Source organism: Homalodisca vitripennis, chromosome 3, assembly GCF_021130785.1.
Source record: "Homalodisca vitripennis isolate AUS2020 chromosome 3, UT_GWSS_2.1, whole genome shotgun sequence".
NCBI classification, from domain to species: Eukaryota; Metazoa; Arthropoda; class Insecta; order Hemiptera; family Cicadellidae; genus Homalodisca; species Homalodisca vitripennis.
The window spans coordinates 92355512-92375178 of NC_060209.1; the positions used below are offsets into that span (position 1 = coordinate 92355512).

General features: G+C 33.1%; 1 protein-coding gene across 1 annotated transcript in view; it reads right to left on the bottom strand.

Moving 5' to 3' along the window:
- LOC124357181 (ATP-dependent RNA helicase HAS1-like) overlaps positions 1-19667 on the bottom strand; it is a 32359-nt gene that overhangs the window by 680 nt on the left and 12012 nt on the right. The window contains exons 4-11 of the mRNA XM_046808701.1: positions 19167-19418; positions 16118-16267; positions 14514-14678; positions 10848-10997; positions 7645-7805; positions 6048-6200; positions 4392-4565; positions 1521-1698 (exon numbers count right to left, since the gene is read on the bottom strand). Of these exons, the coding sequence (XP_046664657.1) occupies positions 1521-1698; positions 4392-4565; positions 6048-6200; positions 7645-7805; positions 10848-10997; positions 14514-14678; positions 16118-16267; positions 19167-19418 (1383 nt within the window). The remainder of the gene's footprint in view (positions 1-1520; positions 1699-4391; positions 4566-6047; positions 6201-7644; positions 7806-10847; positions 10998-14513; positions 14679-16117; positions 16268-19166; positions 19419-19667) is intronic.

Here is a 19667-nt window from a genome sequence, read left to right on the forward strand (position 1 = left end):
TGGTTACAGTACATCAATTACATAAACACACTTATTAGTTAATATGAATATTAATTCTTAATGAGTATTCTAGATGAACATTCAGATGTTACTGAGGTTATTTACTTACTATCACAAAATCTGCTGTAATACATTTCAATAGATTGTAGCTTAATAATTGTATCTTTTAATTAACATCGCCTTATATCATTATGGTAGATCAGTATCAGTTTTTTTTGGCCTACATCAACTAAAATAAACTTGTACCTCAATTGTAACTCAAATTATGTTCCATTTGTATCAATTTGTTGAGAATATGAAGTGGCCTTTCACTTGTGTGCAATAGCCAGCTCAGTTTATTTTATTCTGTTATTATACTAGGAATGGATCAGTGAATGGAATTCCCAAGGATTGAGTCGAAGTTCTTGAGCTGGCAATAACTATAGTATTAACAATTACGGATTGCGGCTGGGCCCAGGTAGGTTCACACTTACACACACCACAACTGAGTGTGGAGGTGCATGCATGTGAGATTACCTGCCTCTTCAACTGAAATATCTAATTACTAATACTGTATGAAACTATTTCCAACACTGTATAACTGTTAAAAACTGCCCCAAATATCTGGTTTTCAATCTCAGAAATTAGTCAAGCTCACTTCTTATCAGTGACACAAAAAATTCTAGGTTTACTGTATTTGAACCGACTTATCCATACAATGCATTTGCTTCTTTCTGGTAACATATGAGGGGATTAAAGGAATTTAACACCTTGAGAACAATTACTGTTAACTATTAATTAGTTATTATTGAAACTGACAAAATCATTGCTTACATTATTTTTTATAGGCATGCTTCATTTGAACACATCCTCTACTATGTATTGCTACTTTATCTTGTTGGCTAGTTATTAGAAAAAAATATTCTATTATATATGTTAACAAACTATTACTATCTTTTATATATATGACACTTGATTTTGCTGTGGGGGAATAAGAATGAAACATTTTGTGTGAGTGTATAAACATCAGTACAACATTAAGATGTACCCTTTCCAATTGTTTCAAGGTCTAATGTCAAATTATAATTTTAAAAGGTAATCCATTACTATTCCAATGACCACAACAACCAAGCTTCTTTAATTTAAGGTATTATAAAGCACCAGTTACAAAAATATTGGTCTGATTTTTCTGATAATTTTATTTATTATCAATACTTGCATTAATTCATAATCTCATGTCAGCAGAAAGTTAATAAAACTTACTTTTACCACTTTTACTTTTACTTTTTAAGACAAATTGTGTATGCTCACAAGGTCGGCATACTAAGAAGCCAATCTAAAATATAACAGAACAGAAAATGTTCGAATCTCGTAAATGTATGAACTTTAAGTAGGTCTATGGCATATTGTACAAGTCCTGGCTATTTATACATTAATACTAATTCAATACATTTTGTAACAACATTATTAAGTTTTATTTTTAAAATGAGACTTAAAAATCATACAAGGGTAATATATCACATTGGTTTACAAAAGGATACGCAGATCGACAGGGGGAGGCCTGATCAATCCGAAGGACTGGGCAACTTTTTTCAAATCCAGCTTATCAGCATCAAATACGTGCTTGAGACGGTGAGATCTGTAAGCTCGGACATAAGCTTGGAATGCTTCTTGCGCCAACTTTCTCAGATGAAAGTTTCTACCTATCAGCCACTCCATCTGCAATCAGAGCAAACAATTACTATAAATAAACTATTCTACACATTAAACAAGTGATAAACGCAAGAAGCTATTCCTCACACTCACCATGGATCAAATAGCAAGAGGGTAAAAGGACTCTGCAGTAGTCAAGCAAATTATCAGCAGAGTCTACAGATCTGTGGCTTATGAGAATAATAGTACCTGTTCACTGTATTTAACCGTTTTGTTGTTGTGTTTTTTTTTTTTTTTTTTTTTTTTTTTTTTTCTTATGACAAGAAGCTTAGGAATTGCACCTAGTCCTAAAAGGACCTTTGCACTGCTTCCGAAGTGGCAGGATATTCTGTATGGCTAAGATTGGAGGTAGGGGCCACCTCTTGTTGTAACCCATGAGGAAGGATTTTGAGCATTAATCTCAGTCATGTCTCCTTGAAAGAAGAGAAGGCCAGCTCTGTACCGTCTCTCCAGTAAAAGCAGGCAGGGGTGGCACTGCCTACCACCTCTGTCTGCTTTTACTGCTTATGTCTAGGTTAGCAACTGCCTTAGCACTTAGGGACACACCAACTCCAACAATCATCCCCCGCATTAGACTAGACAAATTCATCAACTCTTACCCCAATATCTAGACATTTCCAGTTAGTGATATGCCACTCCTGGATATCCATAGGGTTGCACAGATTTAAGTGACACATCAGTTTTTGCTGCACCCAGTGTACGTTCAACTGGAAGGTATAAACTAGCCAGCCCTTCTTGGACTTATTTAACCGTTTGTCTATTCTTAGTTTCATCATCTGCATTACTCAATCCTCCATCCAACATCATCTTGTCACCCATTTTTTTGCTAGGTTGTCACAAAATAAATAAGAAATTGATCAATAATGAAAAATTCATTTAAATGAAATTATGATGATGTATTTTGAATTTCAAGTACTCCTGGATTCACTATTTCTGGAACTAATGTTGAATGGCACTTTATTAAACACCTGCTATGAAAATATTAATCATTTATTGATATCATCAACTTTCCTTATAAATTCAGATTGCGCTATTCATGTGTTCAAAAATTTACTAGTAGTAGAATATTCATTCCATCTTCTTCTAATAATGGAAAAACTAAGAAGCATATATATATATATATATATATATATATATATATCAAATACTATATTCTGTATTACTTCCCAGGCAGTATTATTAAGTATTTGACAACAGTTGGCAGCAACGATCACCTCGCCAAGCAGAGAGAACAGAGAGAGGGCAAGCTGCTGGTGAAAAATGCAACAGTGAATCCCCACTGCTATTAATAATAATAAAAATTATTATTATTAGTAAATTTGACAAAATGTAAATGAGACTGACAATTCCAACATCCATATATAACGACAAAAAACATATCTGTATAAAATGCTAGTGTCAAATTAAATAGACATTTAGAAATTAATTCTTTCCAAATATAACAAAACTTACACTTATGTTGTGCAATACTAAATTTTTAAAATGCATCGTTCTTTCTAATAAAGATGTGCAATTAACTAAACTACAGTTTTCTGCTAATTATATGGAATGTAAGATTGGTGGCATTGCATCTTGCTATATAAATCAGCTGTACTTAACGACTAAATGCAGTTTATTATTGAATGAGTATTACCTTGTTACTAATAACTTGCAGTTGTTAGTCATTTTTGTACTATTCTTTACTTTTTTATACATATTTCACATAAGTTTTTTGTAAGTTAAACATTTATTTCGAATTTTACTAGTAATGCTGAATAAACTTATAAGTTTGAAAAACATCAATTTGTAACGAATCTCATATTTTTTATTTATTAAGTGAAATAAATTAATAGTGTTTAGTGTTGTGCTGTTTATTTTTAACTGCACTTTAATATAAAATAATTTGATAACAACTTACTAATATTTTTACACGTCTCTCATGAAAACAAAGTCAATCAGCTTTTGTAAAATTTTGTATACAAGTTATTCTTTGCCTTGTGTATAATTTATTTCACAAATTAGTATTTTTTACAATTATTATAATTTACTATATTTTATGAATAAACTAGATTTTTTTATAAGGAGGTGTCATCCCCTTTTAAACCTCATTCTTCTCATCCTCATGGGCCACTGATTGATGCAAGGATCTTATCAAACAGTTTAAGAGGGAGAGTCAATACAGTTCAAGATACTTATAAAAAGTGCTTCAGTCACAGACAGGTTTTGAACCTGCACTATCTCTTAATTCAGATCCAAAGTCCGACGCCTTAAGACTGCTTGGCCATTAGCTCTCCTAAAATATTTTTAATTGGTTGAACTATGATTAAAAGATAATTTTGAAAAAAATCTGATAAACAGGTGAAATAGTGCTGTTATTCTTAGCAAACACTTTACACGCCTTAAGACTGCTTGGCCATTGGCTCTTCTAAAATATTTTTAATTGGTTGAACTATGATTAAAAAGATAATTTTGAAAAAAATCTGATAAACAGGTGAAATAGTGCTGTTATTCTTAGCAAACACTTTACAATATATTGATGTGATTAGGTAGAATGTTTTTTAATAGTGGGGATCAAAAAGGTTAATTCTTGACAATAACATTGCATAGTCCATTGATGCAAACTCTGGATTTTGTTGTACTGCAGAGCAAAACTAGAAATGTGGAGATTAACTATTTCTGCCTGTTCCACACCAATAAAACTGTATACAAATCGTACTCACCGGTCCCTGATTGTCAACAACTGGTGTCTTAGGATTGATATCCAACTCGTTGAGAGAAATGCCAGCTTTCTTGAGATAACGCACATACTTGATCTCCTCCGGCCTCAGCATGAGGACAGCTCGACCAGTGCCACCAACTCCTCTCGCGGTTCTTCCCACTTTGTGGATATATTCCTAACCAGCAGGAGACAAGATCAACTAATTAATTAATTGTATTAATTAATACACTAAACTTTGTCTACTCCGTAAGCAGTGAGGTATCCACAAACTTGTAACTTATAATATCACTTAGTAAGTTCTGACCAGTTAGTTATACACTTCAACATATCTACAATATTGATGTCAATTACATTCAAGTTACTAATTATTAAAGAGCTTGATTCCAAAGATTGATAAGTCCAAACAGTAATGTTTTCAGGAAAACTAACTTTGTGACTTTCAATAAAACTTAAACATTTTGGTCAAGTAAATCTTTGAATATTTAAATAATGGATTGATTCATTAAGAGGGGGAAAAAATAGTATTCCACCAATTTAACTGACTTCTCTGAACAGATTTGCACTGAAATACGCCACTTTTCTTACAAACCAAGTGCTTTTCTTACAAACCAAGTGTTCACAAACAGACTAATTTGAATTTTGAGAAGATAAAAATAATTGTGCATCAAATATAAACAATGTTATATGGAATTTTTTGAGTATTACATTACAACAAATTATAACCATTTACTTGCTTATTAATGTTACAATACCACAAATAAAGTCATTAATAAAAGAGATTCATTGAAAAATTTATTGTATAGTTTGAAAAACTAAATTATTTTTCATATCAAACTAAATTTAGTTGAATTAAGTTGTGTTTGGTAAAACAGCAACATGATTTCCAAAATATTAACCATGTTAGTTGGAATAAAATAGGGTCACCCATATTTGATTTCTCTCAAATGTGTGTGTGTGTGTGTGTGTGTGTGTGTGTGTTTCGGTCCTATCAAGATCTAATATTTGACTATGAACACTATCGCCATATTTAAATTTTTCATGGACAGGCATCCTCCTTGAAGTACTAAAAATCACCAGTCGCTGTAAGCCACATTACAGACTTCAATAACTGTTTTAAATTCACAATATAAAATCATTACCAAAAGACTACAATTCCTCACAGTTAAGAAGATGGGAACTAGCATACTAATGGGTAACAAAATCAAGAAATGATCCCAAACCTATGCCTGAGATAAATCCCTCTGTCCACTCTCTTCAGCAAACTTACAGTTTCCGTAAATATATTATATAATACTCAATACATTATCAACAGTTATACAGTGATAACAGTTTCTAAAAAAGTGAATTGGTAAACCCTGCTTTCCACAACGACTCTGAAACCCAAAGTTAACAGACAACTAGAATGCTCTCTACTGGTTAAGAAAGATTACAGTGAAATCAAAGATGTCCATACATGTACATTAAATTTATGTCTTTTTCAAATCTGTGGACCCTAGAAGAAAGTTTTCAAGGTAAGCCTGCTAATTTCCCTATCAACTAGCAACAATCCTTGGCTTTCAGCTCCATTAATTCAAACCATTACTAAAAATCACAAATAGGTTTCAAAAATGAACTGTACTGAGCAGTTGTCTAGATAATGGACACTGTGTTGTATTACCGCGATATCATCCGGAGGGTCATACTGCAGGATCCAGCCGACGTCTGGGATATCGATTCCTCTTGCTGCCAAGGTAGTTGCCAGCAGGATTCCTTCAGTTGCGTTACTGAACTGGAAGAATGTTTTTGTTCGCTTTTCTTGCTTTTGCTTGCCCTAAAATAGACAACATGATTTGTCACTCTACACAATAACATACAGCATTTTACAGAATGAGATCTACAGTAACACGTTCCCTGCTGACTGCATATTATCAGGGCCTATTTCAAGTGCTTAACTTTTTTGTCAAATCCAAGTGAGCAAAACTTTACAAGCATGTTTGTTCTTACTGTGTACCATTTTTACATTCAAACAAATAACATTGGAACTGAGAAACAACAAGAAGCCAACCTCCAAAAAGTGACTGCCATACATTTAATCTTATGTTTTTAATCCAAAAAAAGTGCATTGTCATTAAACTATATTAAATTAAATACTAAAGCTTTGAAGAGAAATTTCTGCTATTCAAATAATAAGGACATAAGGAGTTTTTATTTATTCGGCAAGATATTTTTATCAAATGTTTTTGTGGAAAACAATCAATCAATAGTAAAAAAAACTGTTACTACAATGAATTTTTGTCATACTCCATGTATGAAAATATTAAGATATGGTCCAGGAGCTGAGAGCCAACTTTTATTGTGTAAGCACACAACCTGGCTTTTCTAGAAATAGACTGGAAATTGATTCATAGAAAAATCATCAATCATGAGCCATGCCAGTTTTGGTGGTGGTCAAAATTAGAGAATATCACCAAAAGTGTAAAAAATATGATGCAATAATTTGTTGTCTGATCATTTTTTCTCAATTTAACACACTCATAACCGATCATCAGACACATAAATAATAGTTATATCACCATCAGACTACTAGATAAAGAGACAAAGCAGTCACTTTTGGCCAATTAGTTGGTCTGTAAGTAGTTAGCCAATGCTGATTTATAATTTATTTATATAGCTGACATTTAGTTTTTAGTGCACCAATATAAGAAAGATATAGCAAAAAAATTAAGCTAAGAAAAATAAGATCGAAAAATGGTCTTTTCATACCTTTAACTCTTTGGATAGACTCCCATTTCCACCTACACCAAAACTAATGCAGATAACAATTAATTTATTTCTTTCTTTAAAGAAATTCCTCGATTGATTAAAAAACCAGGTAGTGTCTCTTACAATGCTCCTGTACCAATAACCAAATTAACTAAATACTGTTGTCTCATTTAAGCTCTTGTCACAATATTTATTATCAAAACTTTGATATATTAGTACTTAGATATGTTTTTATGTAGAAAAAGCTTCGCATTATAAGTAAATAATATGCATGAGCTGATACTTTTTACAGTTTTATTTTATCAACAGAAAAAAGTACTTAAAATGGGAAAATACCTCATTCATCCATCCTGCCGAGTTATACTAATGTATATGTGGCTCGCAATTCATTAGTTAAACACTTTCATCCAACTAAGGTGCATTATGTAAAGTGAAAACAATTATATACCATGATAAAACCATAAACGATCATAACAAATAATATCAGTTTGAATAAAATGAACTCTACTCACATGAATACACAAACACCTGACATCGATATAGTTGAGCAGGTCATGGTAGAACTGAACAGCCTGGCAGGAGTTAAAAAATACCATCACTTTGTTCTTCTTGTACTTCCTGAGGAAGGCAAGAAGCACATGGAATCTCCTCTCCGAGGGGACAACCAAGTATCCTGAAACAATAATTATGCATGAATTAATATCTTTGCAGTTTAATAATATGCCAAAAGAAGATACAGTACATCTACTACATGAAATAATAAAAATACTTAACAAACACCAGCCTTCTGCTGAAAAATTTTTCACTTTTTTCTATAAAAATATGGTTTATACACCGGTTTATATAGATAAAACTTAGTTTCAGGTATGTACGGTGTTTAGGCATTCAAAATAAATAACAGAGAACGTTTGATCACTTAACACCTTCACTTCGACACAAGTCAAGTACCAACTTTAAGAGAGCCGGAATGGTAGTAAGAGGTGTCCACCGCAGTCAATGTGTTAAATGAAATTTTAAGTCAATTTCCACAGAACATTTCTAAAGTAAAATATATTACATCTATGTGAATGATTAGTTTAGCTCCAGTCTACTTTCCTCTTAGTCCAATGTCTGAGATCTGATGCTTACACAGACTTTACTCCATGAATCTGGAGTCAAGTTCATCTGAAGAGATCTGCAACAACAAATCAGCGACAAAAAAGCTCAAAACAAACTCTTTTCAACATCAGAAATATGTTTTGACATCAGAACGATTATTCAACTGATGAGATAATGAGGATAATCTAGGAAAGAGGCACTCTCATTATCTCATCAGTTGAACAACCGTTGTGATGTCGAAACATGTTCTTTTTTCAAAACATGTTTCTGATGTTGAAAAGAGTTCGTTTTGAGCTTTTTTGTCGCCGATTTGTTGTTGTTGATCTCTTCAGATGAACATGACTCCAGATTCCAAGAGTCTAGTCTGTAACAGCGTCAGATTCCTGACGCTGCACAAGAGGAAGGTGAACTGAAGCTAAACTCAACATTCACATTGAATTAATCTTTCCCATCATAACTACATTGTATTACATCTAGTTCCAAGACTTGCATAAATCTTTTAAAGTAGTATAACAGATCAGTAATTTTGGAGGACAAAATTTGAATTAAAGGATTGCAGCTTTTTAAAGCTACATTGGTTTATTTTTTTAATTAAAACTTAAAGTAAATGAAAATTTTGGGAAAGAAATATTGGGATTCAATTTTAAATTAGATTGTGAGAAGTTAGGATAACAACGAATATATAATCCTTTGACAAGTTAGTGCTGGTCATTTTAAATTATTAGGAAGGCAGTTCACTGCCTTGAATTGATCAGAACTTGTCTTGTTGTGCAGTTACGTTAGATCTGAGAAGGCTATTGTTCTCCAGTTGAATACGGCTGGGCCAATGAGAGAACACTGCGAATGTCCATCAGAATTGGTGGGAAGGGGAAGTATAAAAACCGCCAGCTCATAATTTTCACCCTTCTTTTGGTTATTATCGTGAATTAAGTTTATTACAGTCCGCCGTGTTACTAAATTTGTTTCCGCGAGGGATTTTGAGGTAAGCATCAAATTTATCGTAAGTTATATTGAAATAGTCTTTCAGATCTGATATTAAATTAATTTTGTTGTCTTTTTTATAGGAAAAATTAAATTCATAGAAACTACAGAGCAATCTGAATAAATGATTCTCGATGAACAATAGAGCACAATAGAATCATACACGTTTACATTTGGTTCAAACTTGCAAGAAAGGTGAATTAAAATTTAACTTTCTTAATAACTTTAATTGAGATTTGGAAATTTAGTAATTTATTAATATTTAATTGGAACTGTTTTATTGTGAATTATTAATTGAACATTAATTATTGTTTGAGAGAGTTGTATCTGATTAGCAAAAACTTGAAAGTTAAGGTACAACTAATGGAAAGAGAAGTTTGATTTTGAATTTTGAGTGAACTAAGAAGTGAACATTTTTATTTTAGTTATTTCCAAGTGGTATTTGATTTTTATTTGAAAACTTTATTATTTTATTTCAGTAGAGAGCTCTGATTTTTTAATTTGATATATTTAATTAATATTTTTATTTCTTGCCAAAGGACCATTTACAATTACTAAACGGTTTGTCATTCTTTGCGGAAAATAGAGTGATGAAAATTCTGAAACATTGAACTTATTAATTTGCCAGTTTAAAATAAATCCATTGTTTTTTATTTAGAACTGTGATTTTTATTTAAGACAAACCAGATAATATTTAATAGTTAAAAATCTAGTAATAAAGTTTACTGAATATTCACTCGGAGCTTACTAATCAAAAAATATTTTATATCATCTTGGATGTCTGAATATTAATATCTACAATCCAAGTCGTTATAAGGATGTTCGTGGCAAATCATCTAGGTGGATCCAGAGCGCATCATGTGACCTAGTCTTATCCCCAAAAGCTAAAATAACTACCTAGTGAACATATTAAATTAAATTTAAAACTAACTAAAATTAAAAACAATTAATTAAAAGAAACTGAAGATATTAAATTAAAGCCATTATAACCTAAATTTGTATTATATAATGACATATATTTGATGTCTAATAGATTGACACAAGTGTTTGGGTACAGGGATGAAACAGCCATAGACATTCTCTTTGGTTTTAGACATGTGAGGAACATGTGTTTCCACTCGCATTATAATACGTGTTTTTGAAATTACAAGTGATTCATTGAAGTTTATTACTTATGATGTTTATTTACTGCAAATTTGATGATATATTGATTAATATACAGATGGAGTTTTCATTTAATGTGTAATAACAGATAGAACTTTAATTGCTAAACGTGTGTTTCTGAATGCATTTTAATCAACAGGTGTGATATGTGATATTTTATACATAAAATTTTAATGTGAGATAAGTATGTAAACAAAATCTGGATTATTATTCTTACTAATACAAATTCTACAACAATTAAAGGGTTAAGTGGTAGTTATATCTATATCAATAGTGAAATCATCTCAAGGACTATTTGAGCATAACACACATTTTGAGCAAGTGACCTACATATTTGACTTTAAAAATTTGGTATATATAACCTTGAGTCAATTATTTAAAATAAACAGACGTTCCACATATTGTGTTATCAAAATCTGCATATTGCACAACCACCTCTAATTGCAGCTTTGATAGAAAAAGATTGAAGTACCTTGGGTGACACCAGTAGCTGGCGTAGTTTCCGACTTGACATCAGCTCCCACACTGTGAGGCTGAAATCTCATGCCAGTTATCAGAGTGGTCAGTGCATGACACTTGAATGAAGCAGTAGCACTGAACATCACAGACTGCCGTTTCCTGTCTGAAAAAAACATCAATTCAATATTTTATTTGCTGAGCTTTAACGAAGCTCATAACTTGTTAGGTTGGGGAAAGTTCAATTCTATATGTCTGTCTGTCTGTCTGTCCACATAACTTGAAAACGGACTGACCTGTAGACTTGAAATTTTATATAAAGCTTAATTTATCCATGAGGGAACACTGAGGAGTTAAATGATGGTGCGCGTCCCTCCATGGGATGTGGCTGAGTATTAGCGAATATTTTTACATTGGTCTTATGGGTAACTGTGATGGAAACAAGAAATAACTGAATAAGTAAATTTGTAAACAAACTTTGTACAATCGTATGAGATTTTAACATGCAATTTTTATTCATAGAGTAAAGAAAAAATATAATAGACTGGAGACAATGTTGAATATTGGTGACAATATCTGACTTCAGCGCACTTTTAAGTTGTAGTCCTCCTCGCTAGCTTACCAGAACTTTAATTTAGACACTACTACTATAAAGCTTTACTTACTGAACAAATACGTAAATGTATCATAAGGGATGATATCTCGAGAAAGATTTTATTTATACTTTGAATTTTGCATGAAACTTCATTCTACATAGACAAGAATGAGTTCTATAGTGGCATATTTCCAACCATTGAATTTGGCTGAGCTTCATTGTTGCCTATCACTCAGCAGGCTAACACAATTTATCTTTCGTCTGCTGACAGGATGTCATTTCTTTTTTGTGTGATTATATATATGTATGTTTATATATATGTGTATATATATGTATATGTGTATATATATATATGTATATATGTATATATATATATATATAGATTTGAAATTTTGCATGCTACTTTAGCAAAGCCTGCTATGTGACACGTGGTGTGTGGCGTACTTTTATCTTGTTTATTTTACAAAACAAGAAAAAGTCTATAAAAATTTCTTAACATATTCAAAAATGTTGAACACCCTTAACATTGGCTAGAAACTAATCAAATACCAAAATTATCTTTACTATTTTTACATCTAAAAGGATGCACATAAATGATACATCACGCTAACCTTGTGATTTGTTTACTGTTATTTTTTAAGCGTGTTGCTTATTTCTTTATGATTTTACCATTAAAACTCATGGAGACTTTTAACATATTTTCATCAACTATAATCCATATTACTAAAACAGATATGGATATTACTTTTACGTCTGAAATGTTTTTGATTTGCATTGGAGATCTTACATTATAAATATTTTTTATAAACTACTTCAGGTATTCATGCTCCAAATATGTTACAAACCATTTGCGATTATTACAATTCCAAGAGATATTAGTTTTTCTTACATCCAACCTATTAGATTTTTTTTTGGAATTTTCGTATATTGTACCACAACAAACAGAAATCTAGATTAATTATTTTTAATTAAAAAGCAAAAAGGTTAAATTGAAGACAAACTAGACATCTTAGTAAAAGAACATTTTAAATCATTATGCATAATGACAATGTATAGCATGTAGATCTATGACTGAGTACGAACCTGTGTAACTCAACACGATAGTTTGTTATTTTTATGTTTTTTGTGTATTTATGTGTTTTGCATTAAACACATCTTAATGCAGTTTAAAATATGACACCAGGCATGATACATTCATTTATCTTGAGATATCAAAAAATTAACCCTCTCCCTCTCTCCCCTCTCCTCCCCCCTTCTCCCTATCCCCCCTCACTCCTCATCATTAACCCAAGAGTTATCACTGCATAGAAGTAAGAACACTAAACAACATGTCACTCGCACAAGGGTAAATAGAAGACTCATGAAAAATCAGTTTGGTCCATTATTGCATTATTTAGTTTTTTGCACATGTTTAAGTATGAAGGTTTTTTAGACACCTAAAGAAAAGGAAGGGGATAGATTTCAATCCTTGATACGAGGGCTGTTTTTTAAGTAAGGGCCGTTCTCCCGTACACGGTAGTAGTTCGCGTTCCTGCCGTAACGAGCGTGCGCCCCGCCTCCCAGCATTCCTAGCGAACAACTTCATGTCAGTTGCAGCTCTGTAGCTAACCTGTATGCATTACTGTGGATCTTTAAAATGTTTAAGATTATCGAATCACCCGCCGCGTGTGAAATTCGGTCAGTGATACGATTTTTGATTGCAAGAAACATGTCGGCTGCTGACATTCACCGTCAGCTTTGTGAGGTGTATGGTGCCAAGGCAATGAGTGAAGGAAATGGGTCCGAGAATTTAAAGATGGTCGCGAAAATGTCCACGATGAAGATCGCTCAGGCCGCCCATCTGTGATCACGGGAGATTTGGTTACTGCAGTTGACGCAAAAATTCATGAGGACCGATGGTTCACAATAACCACTCTCTCTATGGAATTTCCTCAAGTGTCCAGGTCAGTACTGTACAAAATTGTGTCAGAAAACCTAAACTTTAAAAAATTGTGCTCAAGATGGGTACCCAAACTCCTCACTGAGGATCACAAAAAAAAAGAGATTAAGCAGTTCTTTGACTTTCTTGACCCGCTACGACGAGGAAGGAGACGACATGTTGAGTCGAATTGTCACAGGAGATGAAACATGGGTATCCCATATCACTCCTGAATCAAAGCAACAGTCCATGGAATGGCGGCACACAACTTCTCCAGTCAAAGTCAAAGCCAAGCAAACGCTGTCGCGGCGCAAAGTTATGGTACTGTGTTCTGGGACAGGCGCGGTGTTTTGCTAGTGGACTTTATGCCGCGAGGAATGACGATTAACTCAGAAGCCTACTGCGCAACCCTGGCCAGTCTCCGACGTGCCATTCAGAACAAAAGACGTGGCATGCTGACAAAGGGAATTCTGCTCCTCCACAACAATGCAAGGCCTCACACCGCTGCTCGGACACAGGAAATGATCGAATCTTTTGGTTGGGAAATTTTAAATCATCCGCCGTACAGCCCCGACCTTGCTCCGAGCGATTTCCACCTTTTTCGGTACTTGAAAAATCATCTTGGCGGGAAGCGCTACAATGACGAGGAAGAAGTCAAGACGGTCGTGAACTCCTGGTTGTCAGAGCAGGCGACAAATTTCTTTGAAGAGGGATTTCAAAACTTAGTTTTAAGATATGATAAGTGCCTTAACAAACAAGGCAACTATGTAGAAAAATAAAAAAAGTATGTAGATTCTGAAAATAAATGTATTTTGAAAAAAAAAAATTGTTTATTTAAAAAAAAACGGCCCTTACTTAAAAAAACAGCCCTCGTACATTGTGTTATACTCTTTGTAACATACAACAATGGCAAATTAAATGTCCGAAATTGTATTATCCTTAGAAATGATCCATCATCAATAACAAACTTTAAACAAAGAAGTACAGAAAGGCAAATCAAACATTTTAATGTAGGTCCACTTGATTTTGTGAACTAGCTCTAAGCTAATAAATCTATATGATGTTTAATCATGAATTGATATTACATAAACAGAATTAATTAAAATGACAACAGATTAAATCACAAAAACCACACCCACACCTTACAGTAACTTACTAGTACAACATACCAGGTAGTAAACTGATGATTTTTCTGATGTCCTCCTCGAATCCGACCTGGAGTATCTCATCAACCTCATCAATAATAAGACTCCACAGGTTTTTGACCATAAAGCCTTCAGTGTTCTGGAGATGGTCCAACAGGCGACCAGGAGTTGCAACTATGATGTTCAATCCTGTTTGTAACACCAAAATAAGTTTTAAACCAAATAACTAGCACAAAACCTTTTTTACATCCTTATGTACTAACACAAAACATACATTTTGTGTATGGGATTTTTTACAGTCAAATATTCTCTCTGGATCAGAATCCATTACTATCAACCTTATACGATAAACCATCGATTTACCTGCTGAATTGACCAGCAGATGATCAAATGAGACACAGAATTTCACTATATACAAAATTCATAGTAGATTAAAAATAGCAAATGAACTTATTTTGGCCAACTGTTTATTCTTCTATTCTTTCTGATCACTTTTAAAGTTACAGTATTTATAAAACTTAACCAATTGCTCTAACACTTCCAAGGTATCTTTTAAAGTTTTGAAACTTACTTTAGTGTATTTTTAAATTTACAGTTATTTATCACAGATGTTAAGAATAAGAAAAAGCAGATAAAATGTCTGTAGGTAATCCAGAGCCTACCTTAGTCTATTGAATCTTCCTGAACTAACAGACAGTCATCTTTTATCAACATAAATACTTTTTTTAATTTTTCATGGATGTGTTTTTATAATAAGTGTAATACAGTTACATTTGACTGCATTATACATTAAACTTGCTTAGTTTCTAAACAAATAAAAATTGTGAAAAGTCAATTTAAACTACCCTGTTTATTCAAATAAAATAATGAAATATTTGATCCAATAGGCAACATAATAACAAAATAGTCGTTTTTATCACTAGTGGCAAAGGTGGTTGTTTTCTGTGTACAATCATGTTTTTGAGGCGAAGCCAAGGTCTGATATATGATTAAGGACCTACAGACTCTTTAGCCCTATGTGGTGAATAATAAGTGTTTTTTTTTTTTTTTTTCAAACAAGAAACAAAATTAAAATGTACATGTTTTATTTAATTTTTATTATACAATAACTCAACATAGTAATACTTTCAATTTTGCATATCAAAAACAGCTGTGTTCTTTTCATTTACTTCTATTGCAACAATACCAAAGTTTGAGGTTATCAAGAATATTTTATTATCATCCCACATAACAAATGTATTTACAAAAACGCTTATTAAAATATGCAGAAAGATACATACATTAAAACAAAAATATTAACAATGGCCTACAAGAAAATGGCTTATAAAATTATCTAGTACATAAGAAGCCACAGAAAACAGAGCACAAATTACATACTGTAAAAACTAGAATTGTGCGCTAGCTTATTTTTAGATCTTTTTTATAAGGCAACATAAAACAATCACTTTATGGACCAATTTTCTTATAAAAAAAAACCGCTGTTAATTATGCAGTCTGATACAAAAAAACTAGTTTAAGATCTCAAACATTCCTTAATTTCTTGCACCTCTCAAACTGTTGAGGTGCAGGGCTATTGTGCAGGGTCTATTGTGCATGCAGCAAGCGCTAATAATGTTTAATTGATGTACCCCAGTATAGCTTGTCCGCTTCTGTTGCTCTGTTCGCACCTCCCATGAGCATGCCAAATGTTAAAGCGTGATACTTCAGCAACTCCTTCAACACTCCATAAGTTTGTATACACAGCTCCCTGGTAGGGGTGATTATAATACATCCAGTCCCTGAAATATTGCAATATCAGATAAATTCAATTCAAAGAGAAATAATAATCACATTAAAAAACATTTAATTTCAGTATATAAACAAATGTTTGTGTACATGAACAAATAATAGGTTAACTCACACAAATTTTAAATATAATAGTTTCCGAAGACAAGAAAAAGTACTTTAAAAACCTCTAATTTAACTGTATACATTTTTAGATAATTCTGCATAGATTCTGCATCAAGCGAAGAAACCTTTATCTTATCATTGACAAGATACCTCATCACATAGTCCTTTACATAACACTGTGACAAGTGTACAACTCCACTGCTCAGATGCTAGACAACAATCCAGGTGAAGAGGTATTCTCATTGTCTGATCAGGTGCAAAATTCATTCCACTACGATGTTTCAGACACAATCTATCAGCATGGTTGAGCAACTGAGTTTTCTAATCAAATCAAATCAAATCTTTATTCACATATACATTGAGTACAGCGATTGTGTTATTTGAATTACAATTGTTAAGTTCGAATTAGGTAAAAAGTATGTACAGTAAGAGTTACAGAATTTGTCATTATTCATCTTCATTGCTGAGTTCTCCAAAACTCCTGGACTGTATATATTATTCATTCCAGCAGCCAGTCTATGAGTCTTCTCTTCAGATTCTTCTCAGGGATTCTCTTCATTTCTTCTGGCAGACAGTTGTAGAAGGCAGCTCCTCGATAAGATGGTTTCTTCTCGAATAGACAGAGATGATGAGTGTCGAGTGTGAAGTTGTGCCTATGCCTTGTGTTGTATGTGTGGTGGTCTCCTAATCTGGCTCGGCCTATTTTTACTGCATGCATTACTGTTTCAAGAATATAGAGTGCAGTGACTGTCAAGATCCTGAGCTCCTTGAAGGCTTCTCTACATGTCTCTTGCGGTCTTAGTCCTTTCAGTGTTCTTATGGCTCTTTTCTGAATTACCAATACTCTTTGGAGGTTTGAAGCGCTTGTCCCACCCCAGGCCACTAAACCATATCTTAGGTGGATTTCAAATAAAGAGTAGTAGGCTATGATGGCTGTTCTGTTATCACTGACCTGCTTTAGCCTTCGTATAGCATAGAGACCCATGTTCAGTTTTTTACAAAGTTGGGTCACATGAGGTGTCCATGAGAGATTGTTGTCAAGGACTATGCCTAGATGTTTATTCGAGTTTAGTGTTTTTAGTTCTGGAAGGCCTTGGTAGTCATTGGGAAGTGATGTGTATATCAGTTGATAGGTTTTACTTTCATTCAGGACCAGATCATTTTGAAGGCAGTACTGTTTTGCCATGTTGTATGCCACATAGGAGTTTATTTCAAGCTCTTGTCGATTTTTGGTGGCAACAAGTAGTGCTGTGTCATCAGCAAACATCACTGTCTCACAAAACTCTGAAAGGTAACTTGGAAAATCATTGGTGAGGAGTATATAATGTACAGGGCCAAGGACAGATCCTTGTGGCACTCATCTTTTCATTGGGAGGGTTTCAGATTTTACTGTGAGAAGGGTGTTGTTATCCTTGTAGCTGAACTCAACCAATTGTTTCCTATCGCTGAGATAACTTGTGAACCAGCTGGCTTCTTTTCCAATTATCCCAAGTGCCTTGAGCTTTCCAATTAATAGGTTGTGGTCCAGGCAGTCGAATGCCTTGCTGAAATCGAGCATGACACTTGTTGCAACACATCCCTGGTCTAGTTTATCAATAATGTATTCAATTAGTTGTACTACTGCAGTTGTTGTTGATCTGTTCTACACTTAGGTTACATTATATTTTCTAGTCCAGGTGTCTCTGATGTTGAAACCATGTAGAGTTCATTTTGAGCTTCTTCATCGCCAACTTCTTCTGAATCTTTTCAGATGAACATGACTCTAGAATCCAGAAGTCAAGTCTGTGACAGTGTCAGATTCCAGATGCTACACTAAGAGGAAGGTGGTGTGGAGCTCAACTTAACATTCAAATTGAATCAACCCTTCCCACCATAGCTACAATATTTATATCAAATTTATTTAATTTAAGAACCCAGACAGTTTAGAGGGTTGATAACAGCCATCACTATGGACTAAATAAACTGTAACTTCCAAATTATAATCTCCTACCTCTCCTCTGGTTACTGATAAACTATTTATAAATAACTTTAAAATTTTTGAGGAATAAAACTTGATATGACTTCTAATTTTATAAGTACAATGTTATTTTAACACTAAGTTATTTTTCTGCTATATTTATATAATTCTGTTTAGTTGAAAATTCATTAATCCGAAGATAGATCAGTTCCAATCAGATCAGTTCCAATCAGATCAGAATAATGATACTTTATTATACTTGTAAGCTGTGTTACTACCAGTACAGGCTTTGATGATTCAGTGTTTTGGATAATTTGTTTACTTGCTTATATACATAAGGTGTTCTAATACATTTGGCCTACAATAATCATACCGATACACTGGAAAATGTACTTAGCATTATACTCGTATATGTTATTTCTATATTAATAAAATATTGCATCTGGATACAAAATGACAAAATACATATAAGTTTTTCTGTTTCAGCTATATATAGATATAAGGAATATTTGAAATTCCAAATCCAGTTCACTGTAAAGGTTATTGACAGTGGGTGATATAGAGTGACGCACCTTTACCATTCAGACACTACACTATTTTGTACTGCTGGAGCAATCAAAGTAATTCAAAATTGGTTAACAAAGGATTATAAATCATGTAGGAATTGGTTGGATTATAATGGCTGATTGATTCAAAAGGAATCAACTGTCACCTCTCAGATCTGAAGACTGAGTAATCATTGACTAGAATGGCACAATAATGAGTCTGTAATATGAAATTTTTAAAAATGCATACCACAATTTTACTCTTTATTTTGTACATACACTTACCATTCCTCTGCTTGAATTTGAGCGTGTGCATGAGCTCAACAGCAGGTATGAGAAAAGCTAGAGTTTTCCCAGAACCGGCTTTAGCAGAAGCCACAACGTCGTACCCTGCCAGTTGTAGTGGTATCGTCTTAGCCTGAACGTCAGTCATGTTAGTAAAACCCATCTCCTCTATAGCTCTCAGTGTTTTCTTACATACATGACCATCTAAGGCTGAAAATGGTGCTCCTGTTTCTAATTTTATAGGAACGGGTCCTGAAAAAAATAATCAACTCTTTTCAAATCATGATATTATATATTACAATTTCTGAGATAAAATGTAGCCAATCTTTAAGTTAATAATATGTATGTCTTATGTTAGAATAACTAACGAAAAATCTTCTTATTTATTCATTACAGAACTAAATGTATTATATATTCAAATGTACACTAACAATTAAACATATATTAATTTAGCCATCTAATCATAAAAAAATTGAGGCTCAATAAATTTTTATCTTCTGT